This window comes from Nicotiana tomentosiformis, chromosome 4 (assembly GCF_000390325.3).
Source record: "Nicotiana tomentosiformis chromosome 4, ASM39032v3, whole genome shotgun sequence".
NCBI classification, from domain to species: Eukaryota; Viridiplantae; Streptophyta; class Magnoliopsida; order Solanales; family Solanaceae; genus Nicotiana; species Nicotiana tomentosiformis.
In genome coordinates this window covers 40,499,349-40,523,406 of record NC_090815.1, presented here as the reverse complement: position 1 = coordinate 40,523,406, position 24,058 = coordinate 40,499,349, and the positions used below count along the sequence as shown (strand labels likewise).

Below are 24,058 nucleotides of genomic sequence, written 5' to 3'. Positions count from 1 at the left end.
TACACTATCATCTCGATGATCTTAGCTGAGATGTACCGTTCTCTGGATCGGTGCAAGTATGGGTCCGGACACTTTGAGGGTTGTAATCCATTTCTACAAGTTCGGCTGCTGGAACACTTTCAGAGGGGTGAGTATCGCCAGGAGCTTCTGCATAGGCCACTGAATGACTATATATCCAGTCATCATCCAAAGAAGATGACGTTCATTCCAGACAGGTTTGCAAAGCCTGGGAATGCTGTAGGCTGGGTGCGTTTCTTTAGTAATCTGACAGATGATCAAGTGCTTTGGATGTTTGAATGGTTTTCTAGTAGTGAGTTCATTATCAGATCCAAAGGAAATACTCACTTAGTACTGATCGGGTTGCGAGGCATCTACCCTTACACTCCTATAAGGGTAATGAGGCAAGATGGAAGGAAACAAGTCATACCTCGGGTCTCCAACATGGTTCAGTATAAGACAGATTTCAAAGAGGATGCTATCCCATTCAAGTTCGAAGCGCAACACGTGTGGAACCAAAAGATCATCATGGAAGGAGAAACCATTGAACTAGACTGGTCTCACGCCGGTTATATGTACTACTATCTCTCATGGTTGGAGGACGACATAGACGGAGACGTTAAACAGAGGGTCAATATGAAAGATAGGATCATAGACGAGGTGGCTGAGGCACAGGTGAAGTATAAGAGGCAACACAAAAGGGTGTTCGAATCAAAAGCTAAACATCTGGAACAACATAAAGTGAACATGGAGGCGATAAGTGAATGTAAAGACATTGCCACTAAGTTGATAAAGAGGTCGGAATATCTAGAGCAAGGATTGATGGGACTAGAAGGGAAGATGAGAAAGAGGCTGTGGGATTGTCAATGCATGGACGATGATGAAGGAGGGAAGCTAGCCAAGGCTTATTTGCTACTGGATTTGCGTGATCTGGGGAACCTGATTGATGGTGTCAAGAGAGTAGAGCATGGAGAAGGTCATTCAGGGACCAAGTAGATTAGGAGATAATGTCCTTTACAACTTTCTAGATTATATTTTGATGTAATAAGGCTTAATGCCATTAGCGACTTTATTATTATTGTCGATCTAGTGAAAGATTGTTTTCTTATTTCGCACTAATGAAATGAAGCAAACATTGGCATAAATTTTTTTCAAGTCTATGTGTCGCTTAGGCCTACCTCAGGCACAATGAGGTCCCCAAAATTATGACGCGAATTATTGCATGACCTTATATGATACATGTCTAAATATTGCAAACACTCTTTTACGTCGTCTTACTGATTTAGTTATCTTTTGCTTTTTCTTTCTTTTGATTATTACCATTCCCAAATGCTGGTTCATGCATACTGAAATCATCGGCATACCACACTAGATCCAGAGGTCCTACACCTCCTCCTACACCTAGCAATCTGAAAAATAAAGGCAATGGCAAAGGGAATATGGATGATTTAAGTGGTATTCGAAAAGACAATGCTATTGTGGAAGAGAATGTCCAAACCTCAGAAGGGAGAAGTACGCCGGGACAGAATGAGTTGGTCTTACGCTTGGAGCAAAATATCCTGGAGCTGCAGGGTGAGCTTTAGCAGGTCCGAAATATGGCAAACCTTTCCCTTACTCTAAATGTTCTCAACATCAACCAGCAAAACACAACCACTCAGAACCAAACACCATCACAAAATACACAAAACCAGAATCCACCACCCATAGCTATGAATCCTCCCGCACATCATCAGTATCACAATCCAGCACCTCCCCAAAACCTTAACCTACCACCAGTGTGAACCCCTCAATAACACCACCATCACCCGACCCAATATCTGCAAACCACCTCTTATCACACTCCTCCAAATACACCATAACCTACCCCCAATCCCCCTCAAGCCTCAATCAATGATCACCCATATACCTAAGTTCCAGGAACTCATCAAGGCAACCCAATATACGTGGAAACCTTACCCCATACCCCGCAACAAACCCTATACATACCTGAGCTGACCGATAAAGACTTGATCATTTGGAAAATGGCAGAAGAACTCAAAAAATTGACAGGGAGAGTCCAAAGTGTCGAAGGTGGGAAAGGGGTTGAAGGTTTAAACTACGAAGATTTGTGTATCCAGCCAGATGCAGAACTGTCGGACGGATACAAACCTCCCAAGTTTGAGATGTTTGATGGCACTGGCGATCCAAAGGTGCATCTAAAAACTACTGCGACAAGCTTGTAGGAGTGGGTAAAAATGAGCAAATTCGTATAAAACTGTTCATGCTAAGTCTTACAGGAGAATCCTTATCTTGGTACATCAGTTAGAATGCGAAGAAGTGGGCAAACTGGGTGAGCATGGCATCGGATTTCATGGACAGATTCAGGTTCAATACAAAGAACGCGCCAGACATTTTCTATATACAAAACCTCAAGAAGATGCCCACAGAAACCTTCCGCGAGTATGCTACTCATTGTAGATCAGAGGCCACCAAGGTAAGGCCACCACTTGAAGAAGAACAGATGAACAAGTTCTTTGTTAGAGCTCAGGATCCACAGTATTATGAAAGGCTGATGGTTATTGAGAATCACAAGTTCTCAAACATCATCAAGTTAGGAGAAAGGATAGAAGAAGGTATCAAGAACGCGATGGTGACTAATTTCGAGGCACTGTAAGCCACAAACAAATCCTTGCAATCAGGAGCCATATCGAAGAATAAGGAAGTTGGTGTAGTGATGGTAGCCTAGGGCCCTAAGTTTCCCCTTACATACCAAACACCTCCACCCACATATCAACCATCACCTCCAAAATACCAATACTCTACCACTCACCATGCCTATAACACTGAACCTGCATATTACCATTCACCTCCACTCGCCCGCCAAAACTACCCAAAGCCATGACTAAACTTTGACTGCAGAGCTCCTACAAAATACACCGCAATCGCTGAACCCATAGCCCAACTATATGAGAGACTAAAGGTTGCTGGTTACGTCACCCTTATTCTTGTTGTTGCTGTTGAGAACCCTTCCTAGTAGGTTAACCCCAACAAACACTGCGCCTATCATTCAGGCATAAAGGGTCATACCACTGAAGAATACCGCATATTGAAGGACAAGATTCAAACACTGATCGACACCAAGTTTATACAAGCAAAGAAAGCCGCACCAAATGTTTGTAATAACCCTCTCCCGGATCATAAGGGAGAGGAAGTGAATGTGACAAAAACTGATGAGGAATAGGATAAGGATGGATCCATTAGACTTATTCGAGGCGAGATACTCCCAAAACATCTCATGTCATTCTTTCGCTGGTTGTGGTACAAACCCAAGCACCGTTTGAGGTCAAGGTAGCTACACCTTTCACGGTAATGGTAGCTCCTACACCATCTTATAAGTCCGATGCCATCCCATGGGATTATGTCGTAGAGGCAAGAAGGAAGGGAAAAGCTAAGATGGAAGAAACAAGTGTTGCGCAAGGTATGACTAGAACTGGCAAAGTTTATACCCCAGAGAATCTTGGAGGAACAAGTAAAGAAGCCGCATCTAAGCCACCTGTCGTTAAGACGAGCACTGATGATCTTTGGCAGAAGACACAGGCGAGAGAATACTCAGTTGTTGATCACCTGAACAAGACTCCCGCCCAGATATCCATTTTGTCACTGTTGCAAAACTCAGATGTGCACAAGAATGCCTTGATGAAATGTTAAGCGAAGCTTATGTGCCCGCCGGTATCACTAGTGGGGAGATGGCTATAATGGTCGGACACGTGCTAGAGAGTCACAAAATTACTTTCCACGAAGATGAGTTACCGCTAGAAGGGTTGAGCCACAATAAGGCATTGCACATTACTGTGCAATTTGAAGACAAGTTCATTGCTAGAGTCTTGATAGATGTAGGTTCAAGCCTGAACATATGCTCGCTGACCACCCTGAAAAGATTAGGTAAAGGCCTGTATGAGATACGGATGGGAATCATGAATGTGAAAGCGTTCGATGGATCTCAGAGAGCCACTATCGGAGAAATCAACCTTGATCTACAGATGGGCCCAACCTGGTTTGATGTCGAATTCCAAGTGCTAGACATATCTCCCACCTACAACCTATTGTTGGGACGACCATAGATACATGCAGCTGGGGAAGTCTCTTCTACTTTGCACCAGGTTGTGAAGTTCGAGTGGAATCATCAAGAGGTGGTCATTCATGGAGATGAAAGCAACCCTATTTACACCAACCAGACCATGCCAGTCATCGAAAACAGGAGAAAATCGGAGGAGACACATACCACCGCATTGAGCAAGTAAACGAAATTGAGAAAGATAGATGGTGGAGCAATAAGATAGAGAGCATATTGATGTGGTTGGGATATAAACCAGGCAAAGGTCTTGGCCGAAAGCTTCAGGGTATCACAGAACCCATGCGACCACAGTATCACGGTATGACCTTTGGGCTCAGATATGAATATACCTTGCAAGAGTATCAGGATTGGACACTGCCATGGTGTACCAATTACTATCCACTGGAACAACCCATACCCCCGATGCACCAAATATTCTGCCAGACTGACATGATTTAGGGGTTCGGGGAGGACGAGATTTTGGCTGATATGAGGAAACTGTTTCTGGACAAGGAAGATATGGACTACAGTGCAATTTTAGAGTAGGAGGAGGAAGAAGACCTTACTATTCAGACAATGGGAGAAGGAGTTGTTCTCAAGAATTGGACCGATGCACCGTCCCGGGCTTACCGAGTACCTGGGTAGCCTAGCAGAATTAGCATGACTTATTTAAATTGTTTTTGAGCATTTAAGACATTTTTCAGTGTTTTGTTTTGAAATAATTACTCGAGCCATCAAGTCGTACTTGTTGACAATTTTAAGCTTTATTAATGCATTATTACTTTTCGTATTTATTATTATCTTTTTACATTCTTTTCATCGTAATTATTACATATCCTGATGAACCTACGATTGTGACATGTAATGAGACAATGCAACATAAGGACAGTGATTCAGAAAATTTGGAAGATGATATAATACATGAGGAAATTATCAAAGAAGTAGAGAATTTTGAGAACAAACCAAAGTCCAACTTGGAGGAAACTGTGGCAATTAACTTAGGGGATTCTGAAACAGTCAAAGAAACTCGCATAAGCATTCATCTATCACCAATTGAGAAGGAAGAGTATATAAGGTTTCTAAAGGAATATGAGGATACTTTTGCATGGTCCTACAATGACATGATTGGGTTAAGCACATCCATAGTATCTCACAAGCTACCCACCAACCCCATGTGTCCGCCGGTAAAGTAGAAGCTCAAAATATTCAAGCCAGATATGAGTTTGAAGATAAAATAGGAGGTTAACAAGCAAATCAAAGCCCAGGTTCTTCAAGTGGTCGAATATCCGACTTGGTTAGCCAACATTGTGTCAGTTCCAAAGAAATATGAGAAAGTCAGAGTGTATGTTGACTATCGAGGCCTGAACAGAGCAAGTCCTAAGGATGATTTCCCGTTGCCCAACATACACATACTGATCGACAATTGCGCTAATATTTGGATGGATGAGGAAGACGCCGAAAAGATAGCCTTTATCACACCATGGGGAATATACTATTACAAAATGATGCCATTTGGTTTGAAGAATGCTGGGGGCAACTACATGAGGGCCATGAGGACTCTTTTCCATGAAATGATACACAAGGAAATAGAGGTGTACGTGGATGATGTTATCATCAAATCTAAAAGGAGTTGAGACCACATAGCAGAACTGAAGAAGTTTTTTGATAGACTTCGAAAATACAATTTGAAGTTGAACCCTGCAAAATGCGCCTTCGGAGTCCCTGCTGGGAAGTTGCTGAGTTTCATTGTCAGCCACCGGGGTATTGAGCTAGACCCATCAAAAATTAAAGTTGTTCAGGACTTGCCACCGCCAAAGAACAAGAAGGATGTGATGAGTTTTCTAGGATGCCTCAATTATATCCGTCGTTTTATAGCACAATTAATGGTGATATGTGAGCCGATCTTCAAGTTGCTGAGAAAAGATGCTATGACAAGCTAGACTGAAGAATGTCAAAAGACTTTTGACAAAATCAAGGAGTACTTATCTAAACCGCCCGTGTTAGTCCTTCCAGAACCAGGAACACCTCTGCTGTTGTATCTGTCCATGTTGGATAGAGCCTTTGGCTGTGTTCTGGGGCAACATGATGAAACCAGGAGGAAAGAGAAGGCAATATATTATCTGACCAAGAAGTTCACACCATATGAGGCCCGATATTCTTTACTGGAGTGCACCTATTGTGCATTGACATGGATATCCCAGAAGTTGAGACATTATTTCTATGCATACACTACATTTCTCTTACCAAGGATGGATCTGTTGAAATACATCTTTTAGAAACCCATGCCTACAGGTAAGTTAGCAAAGTGGAAGATATTGCTAAGTGAGTTCGACATCATTTATGTGACTGATAAGGAAGTCAAGGGGAAAGCATTGGCCAACCACTTGGCAGAGAACCTTGTAGAAGGAGAATACGAACCATTGAAGACATATTTTCCCGACGAGGAAGTGTCATTTGTAGGTGAAGATATTGCCGAAGCAAACGACGGTTGGAGGATGTTTTTCGACGGAGCTGCAAACTTCAAAGGAGTTGGCATTGGGGATGTCTTGGTATCAAAAACCGGTCAACATTATCCGATATCCACAAAGCTCAGGTTCCCGTGCACCAACAACATGGCAGAATATAAGGCTTGTATCCTGGGACTCAAGTTGTCCATCGACATGAATGTCCAGGAGTTGCTGGTAATCAGAGATTCTGATCTATTGGTACACCAGGTACTAGGATAATGGGCTACCAAGAACACTAAAATATTGCCATACTTGCATTGTGTGCAAGATTTGATTAAGAGGTTCACAAAGATAGAATTCAAGCATGTTCCAAGGATCCAGAATGAGTTCCCTGATGCATTAGCTACCTTGTCTTCCATGATACAACATCTGGACAAGAATTTCATTCATCCTATCCCAATAGAGATTCGTAAGCAGCCTGCGTATTGTGCCCATATTGAAGAAGAGTTTGATGGAAAACCATGGATCCACGATATCAAGGAATATTTGGAGAAATGAGAATACCCAGAAAATTCCACGCACACTCAGAAGCGTATGTTTCGAAGATTGGCCAACCATTTCTTTCAAAGCGGAGGAATTCTGTATAGAAGGACTCCTGACTTGGGATTGTTGCGATGTGTCGATGCCAAGGAGGCATCTAGATTGCTTGAAGAAATACACGCCGGAACTTGCGGACCTCACATGAACGGGTTTGTTCTGGCCAAGAAAATATTGAGAGCAGAGTATTTCTGGATGACCATGGAAATAGACTACATCAAATATGTTCAAAAGTGTCACCAATGCCAAAAACATGCTGATATGATACGAGTGTCGCCCAACGAACTAAATGCAATGAGTTCACCCTGGCCTTTCTTTCCTTGGGGAATGGATGTCATCTGACCAATCAAACTCGTTGCTTCAAAAGGACACAGGTTCATCTTAGTGGCTATAGATTACTTCACAAAGTAGGTTAAAGCCGCTTCCTATAAGGTTGTGACTAAGAAAGTCGTAGCAGACTTTGTCCGGGATCGTATTATTTGTCGATTTGGAGTACTCGAATCAATCATTATTGACAATGCCGCCAATATCAACAGTGATATGATGAAAGCTATGTGTGAAACATTCAATATCAAGCATCGAAACTCTACAACGTACAGACCACAGATGAATGGAGCCTTAGAGGCCGCCAACAAGAACATCAAGAAGATATTGAGGAAAATAGTGGATAATTACAATTAATGGCACGAGAAGCTACCATTTTCTTTGCTCGAGTACCGCACCACAGTTCGTACATCAACTGAGGCAACCCCTTATCTACTGTTCTACGGTACTGAAGTCGTAATTCCTGCCAAAATGGAGATTCCTTCCTTAAGGATCATACAAGAGGCCGAGCTCAGTGACGCGGAATGGATACGAAGTCGGTATGAACAGCTGGCTCTCATTGATGGTAAGAGGATGAACGCAGTGTTTCATGGTCAACTCTACCATAATAGAATGGCAAGGGCTTTCAACAAAAGGTTAGATCAAGGCAATTCACACAGGGGAAATTGGTGTTGAAACGGATCTTCCCGCATCAGGATGAAGAAAAAGGAAAATTCTCACCTAACTGGCAAGGCCCTTACATGGTTCACCGAGTACTAACAGGAGGAGCACTTGTACTTGCAGAGATGGATGGAGAAATATGTCCAAAAACTATCAATTCAGACGCAGTCAAGTGATATTACGTAAGATTATGTTTGCACTTTCTATTTGATGTAACCTGAACTACGCTTGACCTCATTCCCATTTAAGAGGGGATACATAGGCAGCCTGGTGGGTTCGGTCACATCATAATAAAATCTTCATTCCCCTTATGGTCGGAAATTGGGGCAATATTTCGAGTTCGTCAATCTCATTATGTCAAGGATTACCAAGAAGTGTATTGCCAGAAGTATGCGTATAAACCGGGGCAGAATTTTGATGAGGGTCCTCAAAACTCCGAGTGGAGGAGGTTGTAATGTCTCAAAGCGCGTCACAGTCTCTGATTCGAAATTTATTTATTTTTATGGATCATCACATATTTCGAACAAACTACATTTTTATATAACGATTTATCACAAATGCATATTTTTTGAAAATTTCATTTTTCTGATCAAACAAGGCCTCAAGACAAGGAGCAAAGACGAAATGAAGATTCAAAGGCATGAACCAACCTTCCCCCGAAAACTCACGATTTCTCTTTGGATGCAGGCACGAGGGACATAACAAACACGTCCGCAAATATATACATACAACAAGATCACACCGCCAGAAGTCGCCAACCACTAATGCGTTAAGCTAAGAATCATTTTACCCTCTCACACTTAACCGTTGCTCTTCCTGCATAGGGCTAAATACTGCCCTCATTATTGCATAAGGCTAAGCACTGCCTTCCCTTGCATGAGACTAAGCGTTGTCTCTATTTTTGCATAAGGCTAAGCACTGCCTCGATCATTGCATAATGATCAGCACTGTCTTTCTTTCCATGAGACTAAGAATTGTCTCCATTCTTTGCATGAGGCTAAGCACTACCTCCATTATTGCATAAGGCTAAGCATTGCCTTCCCTTGCATGAGACTAAGCACTGTTTCCACTACATTGCATGTGGCTAAGCATTGCCTCCATTATTGCATAAGGCTAAGCATTGCCTTCCCTTGTATGAGACTAAGCACTATCTCTATTCCTTGCATGAGACTAAGCACTGTCTCCACTACATTGCATGAGGCTAAGCATTGCCTCCATTATTGCATAAGGTTAAGCAATGCCTTCCCTTGCATGAGATTAAGCACTGTCTCCATTCTTTGCATAAGGCTAAGCATTGCCTCCATTATTGCATAAGGCTAAGCGCTGCCTTCTCTTGCATGAGACTAAACACTGTCTCCATTATACTATACGAGGCTAAACATTGCCTCCGTTATCGCATAAGGCTAACCTCTGCCTTCCTCTACATAGGGCTAAACACTGCCCTCATCACACACAAGGCTAAGCAATGTCTTGTCCTGGTCTCGTATACAACTAAGCATCAGTTGTTCCCTCTATCAAACGATCGATATTTACGCATCTTTGCATTTCATGGGCTAAAACATCACGACATTGTCTGAAGGCATCATAGTCTGAGGGCATCATCCTCATAGCCCGTAGACATAATGCCATGGACGAATGATCTCTCAAAATTGCATATCATTATTCAAAGGCGTCATAGTCCAGAGGCACCATCCTCATGGCCCGAGGACACCATTTCATGGCATGTGAATCCCTTGCCATAATCTTTATGACCCAGAACATCATGGTCAAAGGACATCATCCTCATCATCCAAAAACAATTCTCATTGTCCGAAGGGAATTTGCATCATGTTTAAATTTCCGCAATAACCCCATATATTCGCGTGCATCATGTTTTAAGTTTTGCAGGTAACTCGGGAGGTAACCGTTCTACAAACGAGAGCAATTCTCGCTTCGGTTTCCATTCACAATGTTCGCATCCTTCGATCATCTCAAATGTAACTGATGATCAGTGTCACGACCCAATTTTACCTATAGGTTGTGATGGCGCCCAACATCACCGCTAGGCAAGCCCACTAGTGAATTAGACATATTATTCCTCTTTTGATAAATATTCAAGCAATTAAACTTTCCTTATTTTCAAGTTTCAAGAAAATAAAAGATTTAAATGAATAACCAAAGTAATAATTCAATACCACAATTCTACTAGTGTGTATGCCAAGACCTGGTGTCACAAGTGTATGAACATCTAGTAGATTATACAAAATTCTAAATACTGTCTGAACATAAAATAGACAAAATAAGAATAGGAAGAGAGACATTAGGTGCTTCCGAACGTCTCAGGAAAAGCAGCTCACCACCAGGCCTCGGGATATCGGGGATGCGCACCGGTAGGATCACCTGATGCACCTGTCTTAGATCCTGCACAAAAAGAGCAGCAAGTGTAGCATGAGTACGTAACAACATGTACCCAATAAGTATCAAGTCTAATCTCAAAGAAGTAGTGACTAGAGGTCGAATTCGACACTTACTATGGGTCAATAATTATTCAAATAAAATACTAAATAAATACTGGATGTGTAAATAAATTTAAATCTTCTCAACAAGTAGGAGCAAATAATTCTTTCACAATTATATAATTTCCAAATAAGTCGTTCCTTTTAAAGGCTGTAATCTTACAAGCCACAACAAAATATCAAGACACCAAGTACTCTATTAGGCATGCTCATAACGTCTTCATACCGATCCGCAAGACTCTATTAGGCATGCTCATAACTTGTGAGACCTGCATGAACCTAGTGCTCTGATACCGTGTTGTCATGACCCAATTTTACATATAGATCGTGATGGCACCCAACATCACCGCTAGGCAAGCCAACTAGTGAATTAGACATATTATTCCTATTTTGATAAGTTTTCGAGCAATTAAACTTTTCTTATTTGCAAGATTCAAGAAAATAAAAGGTTTAAATGAATAAACAAAGTAATAATTCAATACCACAATTCTACTAGTGTGTGTGCCAAGACCTGGTGTCACAAGTGTATGAGCATCTAGTAGATTATACAAAATTCTAAATACTGTCTGAACATAAAATAGACAGAATACGAATATGAAGAGAGACACTAGGTGCTGCTGAACGGCTCAGGAAGAGCAGCTCACCACTAGTCCTCGGAATATCGGGGATGCGCACACACAAATTACCCCTCCTCTTATGTGGTATTGAAGTATAAAACATCAATTAGTATCAGAGCAGATTATGCTTGAAGAGGCTAACACATTAGGAAAAGATCAAGATGAGTGCATTACCTGGAAACTGTAAAGAGCAATTCACTACTAGGCCACCGCTATCCAATGGTCACTACTATTCTTTGTGGAAGGAAAGGAAAAGAGATAACTTGCAGATGATTGATAGATGCTTCAATTGTGGTAAACAGGACCACATGATCAATAACTGTCCTATGTGGAAAGTCAAGTGGAAAAAGAAGAGATATGAAAGATGGAACAGGAAGAAGGAACATGTTCATGACAAAAAGAACTACAACAAAGGGCTATCCAAAGCAATGGCTACTACTTAGGAAGATAGTTCAGACGAGGACACTGATAATGATGATATCGAACGAGCTCTTATGGCAATTGAAGAATCTAAAGATGAACCTGATAAATAATTTTAGATAAGTTTTCTGGACCTTAAGGATAGAATTAAATTCCTTTCTAGGATAGACTATCAGAATTGTTGCTAACTTTAATTGATGAATCTAAGATTATAAGATTTGAAAAAGAACAGTTGTCCAAAGAGTGTAACTTTTTAATAGCAGAATGAAAAAACCTGGAAATAAGATCTTCTATAACTGAAAAGGAAAATATTGTTTTGAAGAAGCAGGTCACGCACTTGATACAACTATTTTAGAACTTAGATTTGAAAATCTGAAGTTAAAGTTAGGATCAGGTAAAGGAATAGCAAGTGATGAACAACTGTCACTAGAAAATGATCTAGGAAAGGTAAAAGATGAGCTATATAAAAGGGATGAACTAGTGAGAACATTGAAGGAGGACTTGACTAGGGTTAAGCATGATCTAGATAGGACATGTAAATGGATTAGGTCATCTGATGCATTTTCATGGCTACAAGAACACCATAGTAGCAATAGAAAGGGACTTGGATTTGGAAACTCTGCACCCAAATGGGATCCCAAAAATAAGTACCTAACACTTACTGAGAGTAAGATTTGCACTCACTATGGTAACACTGGACACTATAGGAGTGAATGTGTAGCAAATGAAAAAGCAAGTCTAAGGAAAAAAATATTTGTTCTAGGGAAGAATAGGCTGCCAAAATGTGCAAAGAAAAATTTGATTTATCCATTTGCCCGTAGAAAGGGACCCAAACTAGTTTGGGTTCCTAAGACTAACATCTGATTTTCTTTTGCAGGTCCAAGTGAGAGACAGTAGCCAAAATGATATATTAAAAGGGGTTGCTCAAATCACATTCAGGAAATAAGAAAAGGTTCCTTTAAGTTGTGGCCTTTAAAGGAGGTTATGTCTCCTTTGGAAATGTAAAGAAAGTCTTGTAGGGAAGAAAAGTAAATATTATATATGATGGATCTGTCCACACTCTTAGATAATGAACTCACTTGCTTAAGTGTCATTGACAGTGATCCCCTCCTTTCGTATAAGAGACGTGGACATGCTAGTCTAAGTCAACTCAACAAACTAGTCTCCAAGGACTTGGTGATAGGACTGCCTAACATTAAGTTCAAGGAAGATAAAGTTTGTGAGACTTGTGTAAGGGGGAAGCTGGTAAGATCCTCTTTCAAAAGTAAGAAAATGGTGAATACTACTACCAAGTCAATGGAACTGGTCCATATGGATCTGTGTGGACCAATGAGGACAATAAGAAGAGGTGGTATGAGATATGTTATGGTTTATTGATGATTACTCTATGTTTACTTGGACACTATTTTTAACTTCTAAAGATGAAGCATTTGACATGTTCACTTCATTTGTTAGAAAAACTCATAAGCAACTAGGTAATCAACTTGCATCAACTAGGTCTGATTATGGTACTGAATTTGAGAATGCTAATTTTTCTGAATTTTGTCCTGGCAAGGAACTAGATGATGAAGCAATTGGGCTGGTCAGGAACTCAAATGAAATCACAGCCCAACCTGAAGATGCACCCCGGGAAGGAACATGTGATGGAACATGTCCTTCCACCCAAGGCAACCTGATAGCGGAAGTGAATAGAGAGGAAATGATCCTCAAACCTCGAAGGAACCTTTCCATGAACTTGTTCCTCATCAACAAAACATTGAAGGATATATACGGGAAACCAATTGGTTGCCTTACAAGTATCAAAGTTCTCAACCCATTGGGAACATAATCAATGATAAACCTCTAGAAACAAAACTAGATCTTCATTAAAGAACCTCTTGCTTTTGATGCTTTTTTATCTATTATTGAACCTAAAAATGTTTCTAAGGCTTTGCAGGATGTAGACTGGGTGAATGCAATGCAAGATAAACTCAACCAATTTAAGAGAAGTCATGTTTGGCATCTAGAACCAAGACCCAAGGAAAGAGCAGTGATTGGCACAAAATGGATCTTTAGAAACAAACTTGATAAAGATGGAACAGTTACAGGGAACAAGTCAAGATTGGTGGTTCAAGGATATAGTCAAGAGGAGGGCATAGGCTATGATGAGACTTTAACTCCAGTTGCAAGTTTGGAAGCATTTACACTCCTTATAGCCTTTGCTGCTTATATGGAATTCACTCTCCATCAGATGGATGTCAAGAGTGACTTCCTCAATGGCTATCTAAAAGAAGAAGTGGTTGTCAAGCAACATCCTGGCTTTGAAAGCGAGGAATTCCCTGATCATGTGTACAAATTTGACAAGACATTTTATGGGCTCAAGCAGGCTGCAAGAGCATGGTATGAAAGACCGTCTAAATTCTTACTTCAGTATGGCTACAAGAGAGGTAAAATTGACAATACTTTGTTATTGAAAGAAAAAGGTAAAGATCTCTTGGTAATTAAGATATATGTTGATAATATAATCTTCGGAGCAACTACAGAAAAGTGAAGTAAAGAATTTGCTAAGCTAATGGCGAGTGAATTTGAAATGAGTATGATGAGTGAGCTTAATTTATTTTTAGGCTTACAAATTAAATAAAATTCAAATTGAACTATGATCCATCAACAAAAGTATGTGAAAGAGTTTCTTAAAAGGTTTAAAATGGAAAATTCCAAAGAAATTGACACTCTTATAGCAACAGCCACGAAATTAGATTTGGATGAATTTGGTTCATCTGTTGATCTGAAGATGTATAAGAGAATAGTTGGATCTTTGTTATATTTCACTGCTAGTAATCCTGACATTTGTTTTCAGTGTAGGCATTTGTGCTAGATATCAGGCAAATCCAAAAGAAGTCTCACTTGAAGGTTGCCAAGAGGATCTTGAGATACCTAAAATGCACCACTGATCTTTGCTTGTGGTATCCTAAAAGGTAGTAATTTTGATTTAGTGGGATATGCTGATGTTGATTATGCAGGTTGTTTTGTCGATAGAAAGAGAACTTCAAGTATGGCACACTTTCTTGGCTAATGTCTTGTGTCTGGGGCCGTCAAAAAGCAAAACTTTGTGGCTTTGTCTACTGCTAAAGCTGAGTATGTGGTTGATGCCTCATGTTGTTCTCAATCGTTGTGGATTAAATAACTATTAATAGATTTTGGAATTTATGTAGATATATCACTATCTTTTGTTACAATACAAGCGCAATCAGTATGACCAAAAACCTAGTCCATCACAAAAGAACTAAGCTCATAGATGTTAGACATCATTTTCTGAGGGATAAATTTAAAAAGGGTTTGATCACTATAGAATTTTGTGTGACTGATAAGCAAATAGCTGACATCTTCACAAATGCTTTGAGTAAGGATCACTTTGAAAGGAACAAGTTAGATTTATGGATGATTAATAACTAAAACAACCGGTTCTAACTCAATGATTTGTTAGATAATTTGTGAAAGTTTATAAATAATCAGATTAGATATTGCTTAGTCTCATACTTTTGTTAGTATACTCTTGTGCCATGTGGTAAAATGTCCCATTGATGTCTAATGATATTACTCTTATTTTCTTGCAAAATATCAGTTTTACACAAGAGAACTTTCAGTTAAGAACCTAGTTCATCAAGCTTATAAGGTATGTATTCTACATTCCGCATAATTTGAAATAACTACATATGAATTATGATCTAAAAAGAGTCCCACTTTATTTCAAACTCCTTTTGAACCAATTAGTTACAAACGAACCAGTTTTGCCCCTAAACCCACACGCCATAATTGCAGAGATTTTTGGGGAAGAGTCCGACGCCTCTTCAAATTGAAACTCCCAAGATAAAAAGACTTCTAACCTCCAAAAAGCTATTGTTACACACTCGAACTTTTCCATCTTTAAATTGATCTGACCTTATCCTCTTATCTCAAATTTTTTGAAAGATCAAAATCTTTAAAACCTTAAAACTCTCCCCATTTCTCTCAAGTTTCTGAACTGACCGAATGGCAAACACCCATGGGAATCTCAAAAACTCTAAAAACACTTCCTCACCACCCGAAGAACCTTCACCAACACTTTCAACCACCCAAACCCCCAAGAAAAGGCATATCAAAATAGTTGTGCGTAAAATTGTAGCAAGCAAAGAACAAGCCAAAAATTGAATGAGAAGCTACAAGCCAGTCAAACAGAAGAATCACAAAATTCTGATGATTCTTTCTGGTCTGCGACTAAGGGGGAAGAACCAGTTTCTTCTGAAACTGAACAGGTAACCATCTAAGTTTCCTACCTCTATGTTTGGTTCTGAAATTGCAGAAAATCTTGAGAATCAGTTTGTTCTGGTTGGGTCTATCATTGGTATTGAAAAGGAAAATGTTGTTACTAAATACATTGGTGGTAAAAATGAAAAGTAAAAATAAAAAGAGAGCGAGGGTGTTGAGGTTGGTGTGAAGGGAAGGGTGGAAGAACAAGTGGCTAGATTTGATTCACACATTGGTTATGGATTACATGAGGAGACAGGTGCAATGGTAGTCTGGAGTGAAGAGATTAGTGATAATGAGGAGACTATGAATGAAAGTATGGGGATAGAATCATAGGAGAAAGGTGATTGGTCTGGTGATGGAAGTGCAGCAGATGAGCTGGTTAGGTTAAGGAAAAGGTTTCATAACCGGTTCCTTCTCTTGCTAAATAGACAAGAGTCCCTATCTGCTGCAAAAAGTGTCAAATAGTGACAATCAAAAGAAGAAGAGCCAAAGTTGGAAAGATTGCAGGAAAGGGCATGGGTAGCACTAAGAGAAAGAGTTCTCCTACTATCCCTGTAGCAACTCCTTCCACAAGAGGAAGAACTACAAGGAGCCAGAAGAAGCAGAGTGAGGCCAATGTAAAAAGGGCCTTACCTTAGAGTGCCAAGAAAGTCGCTTGGAAAAGAAAAAAAAAAGGCTAGTAAGCCAAGTAAAGTAGTCTAGATTGAGGAGATGAATATGGTTCTTGAAGATGAATATGAGGGTGTGGAAGTACCCACACCTAGTGCCAAAAAGAGAAACACTTCTCAAAAGAATTCTTGAGAAACAGAGGCTGAGGCTGAGGTGTCTAAAAAAACTAGGTCTGCCAAACGGAGCAAGGAGGCTCAAATAATGGAAGAAAATGGCTAAGGATGCTGAGATTGAAAGGCTGAAGAAACGATTGGCTGAAGTAGAGGCTGAGAGAGACTCTCTCCAGTGTGAGATTGCTAAGTAAAAGGAGAAGAATGATGGTATTCTTTAAGATACGCTGAAGCTTCTTGAAGCCAAGAACCAAGAATCTAGTCCTTCACAGCCCTAAATCCTTCGCAGCTCAGTTGTAACTAGTGACCTAAGTGGGATCTCTCTTTTTTTTGCTCATGGTTCTATGTTTTTAATTTTTTTTTATGCCTTGTGGTAGGATCTTATCAATTAGTGATATTCACTACTTTTGCTCTAATTGTTTGTTGATATTTCTTAGATGGCTAATATCCTTAGATTGAAAAAGAGAAAATTGAATCTATGATTGTATTTTAAGTAGCCCCGGTGGCCATGATGATATTAGTTAAAAATTGGTTACTTAACTTAATTATGCAACTTTTCGATGATGCCAGAAGGGGAAAGATATGCTTTGGACTATGATGTTTATAACCTAATGAACCTGATCCTTGATGATTTATGAATTTAAATGGAATTTGTTCTAACATTGTATTTGATGTTGAGCTGAGTTGAAATAGGTTCCATGCTTTTGAAAAGCACGGAGTTTGTCATCATCAAAAATGTGGAATTTGTTGACCTGGGCAATTTTGGTTTTGATGATTGATAAAGGAACACATGCATGAACCAGGTCCGTGGACAATGTATACAGGTGACAGACATAAGCAAGCAAAAGGCATGTATGTGAAAGGGATAAGTATAAGTGGTTATGTCTGATAATACCTAAATGAAAAGGTTGCATATTTGATAAGGAGCATGACTCCTTACTTGAAGAGAACTCTATCCAAGATAAGGGAATAGTTAGAAGTTGAAGTTGACTAGAATTCTTCCACCAAGGAAGAGTGAAGCATTAGAACTCTAGTTAATCTTTATTTTAATAACTCTATAAATATCAGTTCTGTCCTCTTTTACAGGTGACACACACATACAGAACTAAAAGCACAAATTGAGAGCAAAATAGCAAGGCATTTTGTGAGCAATTCCTGTGAGATTCAAGAGTACGATCCTGAAGAACAAGTTCCATAAAGAGTATTATGTGTCTTTCTTTATTTCTAGTTCAAAATGTAGTATGCGTTTTGAGTTGTACCTTTCAGCTTTCTTAGAAGCAAATTGTACTAGGTACCTATGTTGTATTATTCAAGTTAGAGTTAACTTGAAGTAGTCGCAACAGCTTGTGGCGTGTTGCTATAAGGGTTAGAATTAATCCTTAGGTTTGCAAGAGGTTGTAAACTCGAGTTATATCTTTCAAGTTGGAGTTAACTTGAATTAGTCGCACCAACATGTGGCTAGTTGCTACAAGGGTTAGAGTTAATGCTTAGGTTTGCAAGAGTTTGTAAACTTTGTTGTTGGCTCAGAGTTGTATTGAAGTGTTTGGGAAAAATCCTACCAGGTAGTAGGTCGTGGTTTTTTCACCTTTTGAGTCAGGTATTTTTCACGTAAAAATCCCTGTGTTCTTTACTTTCTGCATTCTTTATTCTGCAACTGTAGTGTAAGGAACACATAGAAGAACCAGGTCCTTCGATAATCTAGTCCATGCAAAAACTGGACAACACACAAATCACTCCCCTCTTGTGTAGTATTGAAGTATAAAACATCACAAAGGCAGTCCACCTGCCTGACACTAAGCCTCCGTGAACGCGGCCCCTTATAGGCGAATGCGAAGCACCAGCCTTAGCACTTCGCGAATGTGACCATACTCATGCGAACCCAAAGAGGAAAATCTGCCTGCTAGCCTCTCCCATTCCGCAATCACGAGCCACCCTCCATGATTGCGAAGAAACACCATCTACTAGAAAACCAGTAGTTCCAACTCAAAGGGAAACGGTCCAAAACCACCTTGAATCTCACCTGAGCCCCCAGGGCACCCCGTCCAATCATGCCAACAAGTTCCAATACCTAATCCAAACTTATCTAAGGGCTCGAAACACCTCGAATAATATCAAAATCAAGAATTAACGATAAAAATTACACTCTTAAGTTGAAGAACTTGCAACCAAGCATCCGATTCAAGCCTAACCAATTCAGAATCAAATTAAACTTTTCACACAAGTCCCAAATGACATAATGAACCTATAGCAAGTTCTAGAACAACAATCTAACTCCAGTATCATCAAAGTCAACCTCCAGTCAAACCTACAAATTACCAATGTTTGGCAAATAGAGCCAAAACATCATTGGAACCTCCAAATCCAATTACAAACATAGGCCTAAGTCCAAGATCACCATACAAAACTATTGAAACCATCAAAACCCCAATCCAAGGTTGTTTATATAAAAGCCAAACCATGGTCAACTCTTACAACTTAAGATTCCCAAATGAGAATAAGTGTCTCAATTCACTCTCAAACCTTCTCGAAATGAAACCAACTACCCCCGCGGGTCACAAAACTACAAACACACATACAGGAAGCATCAAATAGGGGAATGTGGCTCATAAACATAAAATAACCGGCCAGGTCATTACATTTCCCCCCCTTAAACAAACGTTCGTCCTCAAATGAGTTAAGAAACATACCTGGAATGAAAAAATATGAGGATATCTGCTCCGTGTATAATTATCGATTTCCCAAGTCACTTCCTCGACTGGTTGACCTCTCTACTGAACCTTCACCGATGGAATATCCTTCAACCTCAACTTTCGAACCTGCTTATCCAAAATGGCCATTCGTTCCTCCTCATAAGAAAAGTTCTCATCCAAAGTCATCAAACTAAAATCTAACTCATACGACTGATCCTCATGATACTTCCGAAGCATGGAAACATGAAACAACGGATGAACTCCCGGTAAGCTGGTGACAAAGCAAGCCTGTAAGCCACTTCGCCCACTCTTTCCAAAATCTCAAATGGACTAATATATCGAGGGATCAACTTGACCTTCTTCCCAAATCTCATCACACCCTTCATAGGCAAAACTCTGAGAAGAACTCTCCCACCCTCCATGAAATCTACATCGCTAACCTTTCTATCAACATAACTCTTCTGCCTGGACCACGTTGTAGGAAGCTTCTCCTGAATTAACTCCACCTTCTCCAAAGCATCACGAACCAAATTGGTGCCCAAAAATCTATCATCACCATGATCAAACTAACCAGCCGAAGAACGACATGGCCTCCCATGTAAGGCCTCATATGGAGCCATCAGGATACTAGGCTGGTAGCTGTTGTTATAGGCGAACTCCACTAATGCTAAAAACTGACCCCATTGGCTTCCAAAAAAATAATATAGTCTCTCAATATATCCTCTAAGATCTAAATGGTCCGCTCGACTGCCCATCCATCTGAGGGTGAAATATAGTACTCAACTCCATATACATGTCGAACTCAAGCTGAACAGCTCTCCCAAAGTGCGATGTAAACTAAGTGCCTCGATTCGAGATGATAGACATAGGCACACCATGCAGGTGGACAATCTCTCTAAGATAGATCCGAGCCAACTACTCAGAAGTGTAGAAAGTCATGACCAGAATGAAATGTGCTGACTTGATCAATCTTTCCACAATGACACAAACAACATCAAATCTTTCCAAGGTTTGTGACAACCCGATAAAAAAATCTATAGTGATACGCTCCCAGTTCTGCTTCGCTATTTCTAACCTCTGAACCTAACCACCTGGTCTATGATGCTCATATTTGAAGTTCTGACAATTCAAACACCATGCAACATGCCCAACAATTTCTTTGTAGCATCCTTAACCACCAATAATAATGCTTTAAATCATGATATGTCTTTGTACTACCTGAGTGAATAGAATACCGCGAACAGTGAGCTCTTCAAGAATCAACTCCCTCAAACTATCCACATTATGAACACAGATCCGACCCTGAAGCCTCAATACCACATTATCACCAATAGTCACCTCCTTAACAGGCCCTCTCTACACCGTGTCCTTAAGGACAATCTAGTGGGGATCATCATACTAGCGAGCCTTAATATGCTCAAACAAAAATGAATGTGACACAAAACAGGCAAGAACCCTACTAGGCTCTGAAATATCCAACCTCACGAATTTGTTGAACAACACCTGAACATCCATAGTTAAAGGCCTCTCCACAGCTGGAATGAATGCCAAACTCCCCATGATGTCCGCCTTTCTACTCAATGTGTCTGCTAATACATTGGCCTTTCTCGAGTAATAAATGATAGTGATATCATAATACTTCAACAACTCTAACCATCTCTACTACATCAAATTCAAATATTTCTGTTTAAATAGCTATTGGAGACTCCGATGATCCGTATACACCTCACAAGACAAGTCATATAAGTAATGTCCCTAAATTTTGAGCGCGTGTACAATGACTGCTAACTCCAAATAATACACCAGATGGTTCTTCTCATGGGGATTTAACTAGCGTGATGCATAGGCAATCGCCCCATCATCCTACATCAATACACATCTAAGACCAACCCTCAAAGCATCACAATAGACAGTGTATAAACCTGATCATGAAGGCAACACTAAAACTGGAGCCATAGTTAAAGCAATCTTGAGATTGTAAATGCTCTCATGACACTCATTAAACCATTTGAAAGGAGTGCCCATCCGAGTCAACTAAGACAACGGGATTGTAATAGATGAAAACCCCTCCAGAAAGTGATGATAATACCCAGCCAAACCTAAGAAACTCCTGATCTCAGTAGTAGTAGAAGGTTTGGACTAACTGTGAACTGCCTCAATCTTCTTCGAATGTAACTTGACCTTATCACTAGATACCACATGGCCTAAGAATACCACTGAATCTAACCAAAACTCGCACTCAGAGAACTTAGCATACAACTTCTTCTCCCTCAAATGTGAAACACAATCCTCAAATGTTTCTCTTGCTCCTCCCTACTACGGGAATAGTCAATGATATTATGAATGAACCAAATGACAAAAGAATCAAAATAAGCCTAGAACACATTGTTCAGCAAATGTATGAAGGTTGATAGGTATTAGTCAAACCAAAAGACATCATCAAAAAACTCATAATGCCCATAACGAGCCTTAAAGCCCTTTAAGGAATGTATGAAGCCCTGATCTTCAACTAATGGTACCGCGATTTCAAGTCAATCTTTGAAAAAACCCTAGAGCCCTGAAGCTGATCAAATAAATCATAAATGCAAGGTAGTGTATACTTGTTTAATGGTAACCTTGTTCATTTGCCGATAGTCAATACACATCCTCATAGACCCTTTCTTCTTCTTTACAAACAATACTAGCGCACCCTATGGTGATACACTAAGCCTGATGAACCCCTTATCTAACAACTCTTGCAATTGTTCTTTCAATTCCTTAGGCTTAGCTGGAGCCATGCGATATGGTGGGATAGATATGGGCAGAGTACCTGGTGCCAAGTCAATACCAAAATAATATCCCCATCGGGTGGTATGCCGGGTAGGCCTGCTGGGAACACATTTGGAATTTCTCTCGTTACTGGAATCAACTTAACAGTAGGAGTATCATCACTAACATCTCTAATAAAGGCTGGATATGTCAAATACCCCTTCTCAATCATTCGCTTAGCCTACAGAAATAAAACCACTCTACTAGAAGTATGCCTAAGGGAACCTCTCCATTCCAACCTTAGGTTGCCAATGTCACGGTCTTAGCATGATAATCAAGAATAGCATGATATGGAGATAACCATTCCATAACCAAAATCACATCAAAGTGCACCATATTAAAATAGATGAGATCAACACTAGTCTCATAGTCCACAATGGTAACCGAACAAGACGATACACACGATCCACCATAATAAAGTTACCGAGAGGTGTAGATTGATGAACATTGATATTAAGAGAACTACAGGGTAAATCTGAGTGCGATGTAAATTGCGATGACACATAAAAGTATGTAGAATCAGGATAAAAAAATTTGATGCATCTCTGTGACAGACTAAAACAATACATGTAATAACTGCATCAGAAGCCTCCACCTCAAGTCTAGCCAGAAATGCATAATAGCGGGCATGGCCTTCGCTTGACTGACGTCTACCTCTGGGATGTGCCCTAACTATCTGAGCCCCCCTATAGCTGGTGGGGCTGGTGTGTAACAACTATATTTGGAGTCACCATCTAAGAACCCTGTTGTGTTGCGCCTCTACCACACCTGGGGAAATCCTTCTTGATATCCTCTATCGCTCTATGCTCAAAATAATCTTGAGCTGAGAATGGTTGCTGAATCTGCAACTGTCTCTGGTAAATTGAGTTCCTACTAGAAGAACCTTGGATTGAAGGAGTACGGTAGGGACTTTGTGCTGGTAATGCACTAAAGGAATACTAAATTGGAGCACTACTGGCGGGCTGATAAGATGAAGGAACTGGCTTGCTAAGATGGCCTCTCCCATAATGATCCTTACCTCTAGACAATGTACCAGTAAAAATGCCGAAATGTCGGGGCCTCTTACTTCTCATTACCATAGTCTCTTGCTATGACCTCGAATGCACTCAATCCTGTGCGTTATGTCCACAACTTGAAGGAATATAGTACCAGTCTCCGCCTCCCTAGCCGTAGCAATCTTGATAACAAAATTCAACCCCTCAATGAACCTCCCCACCTTCTCAACCTCGGTGGGGATCAGAAAAGCTGCATGACAGGATAATTCTATGAATCTCATCTCATACTCAATCATAGATAAATGACCCAACTGAAGGTGCTCACTCTGGCCATGCATCTCCTCCCTCATTGTGAGGGTAATGACATTCTCTAGAAGAGATATGAGAACCGACTCCAAGTGAGTGGAAGTGACCCTTCCGTCCTGCTATGCTCATATGACTGCCACCACTTCTTGGCTAGCCCATTGAGTTGAAAAGTAGTGAATTTGACCCTATTGGACACAACCAAACCATAATTTAGCACAATCTCTTGATAATCAACAATGAAATTATGTGAATCTGCCAAAGGATCACCATCAAACGTGGAGGACCCATTATCTTGTACCGATCAAACCTCTTCCTCTTTTCTTCAAACATAGCAGCCTCAACTACTGGCCTAACAATAACCACAGAAGGATGTTACCAAATTGGTACTACTCCTGGTGTTTGATTAACAACAACAACTTGCTCAGGAATGTGAGTAGCTAGAGTTTGTTCCCCTCCCCGGGCTTGATAAGTAACCAATGCCACAGGAAGAACCTCGGTCTGTGCTAAATTGCACTCAAGACAAACCAAATGAACAAGAGCATCCTAAAGTGTTGGGGTAGAAAT

General features: G+C 40.3%; 1 protein-coding gene across 1 annotated transcript; it reads left to right on the top strand.

Moving 5' to 3' along the window:
- The first annotated feature begins 6,372 nt into the window (after window positions 1-6,372).
- LOC138909545 (uncharacterized) lies at window positions 6,373-7,095 on the top strand. The gene is made up of 2 exons (XM_070200749.1): window positions 6,373-6,795; window positions 6,877-7,095. Exons 1-2 carry the CDS (start codon window positions 6,373-6,375, stop codon window positions 7,093-7,095), a joined length of 642 nt encoding a protein of 213 aa, XP_070056850.1.
- The last annotated feature ends 16,963 nt before the right edge of the window (window positions 7,096-24,058 follow it).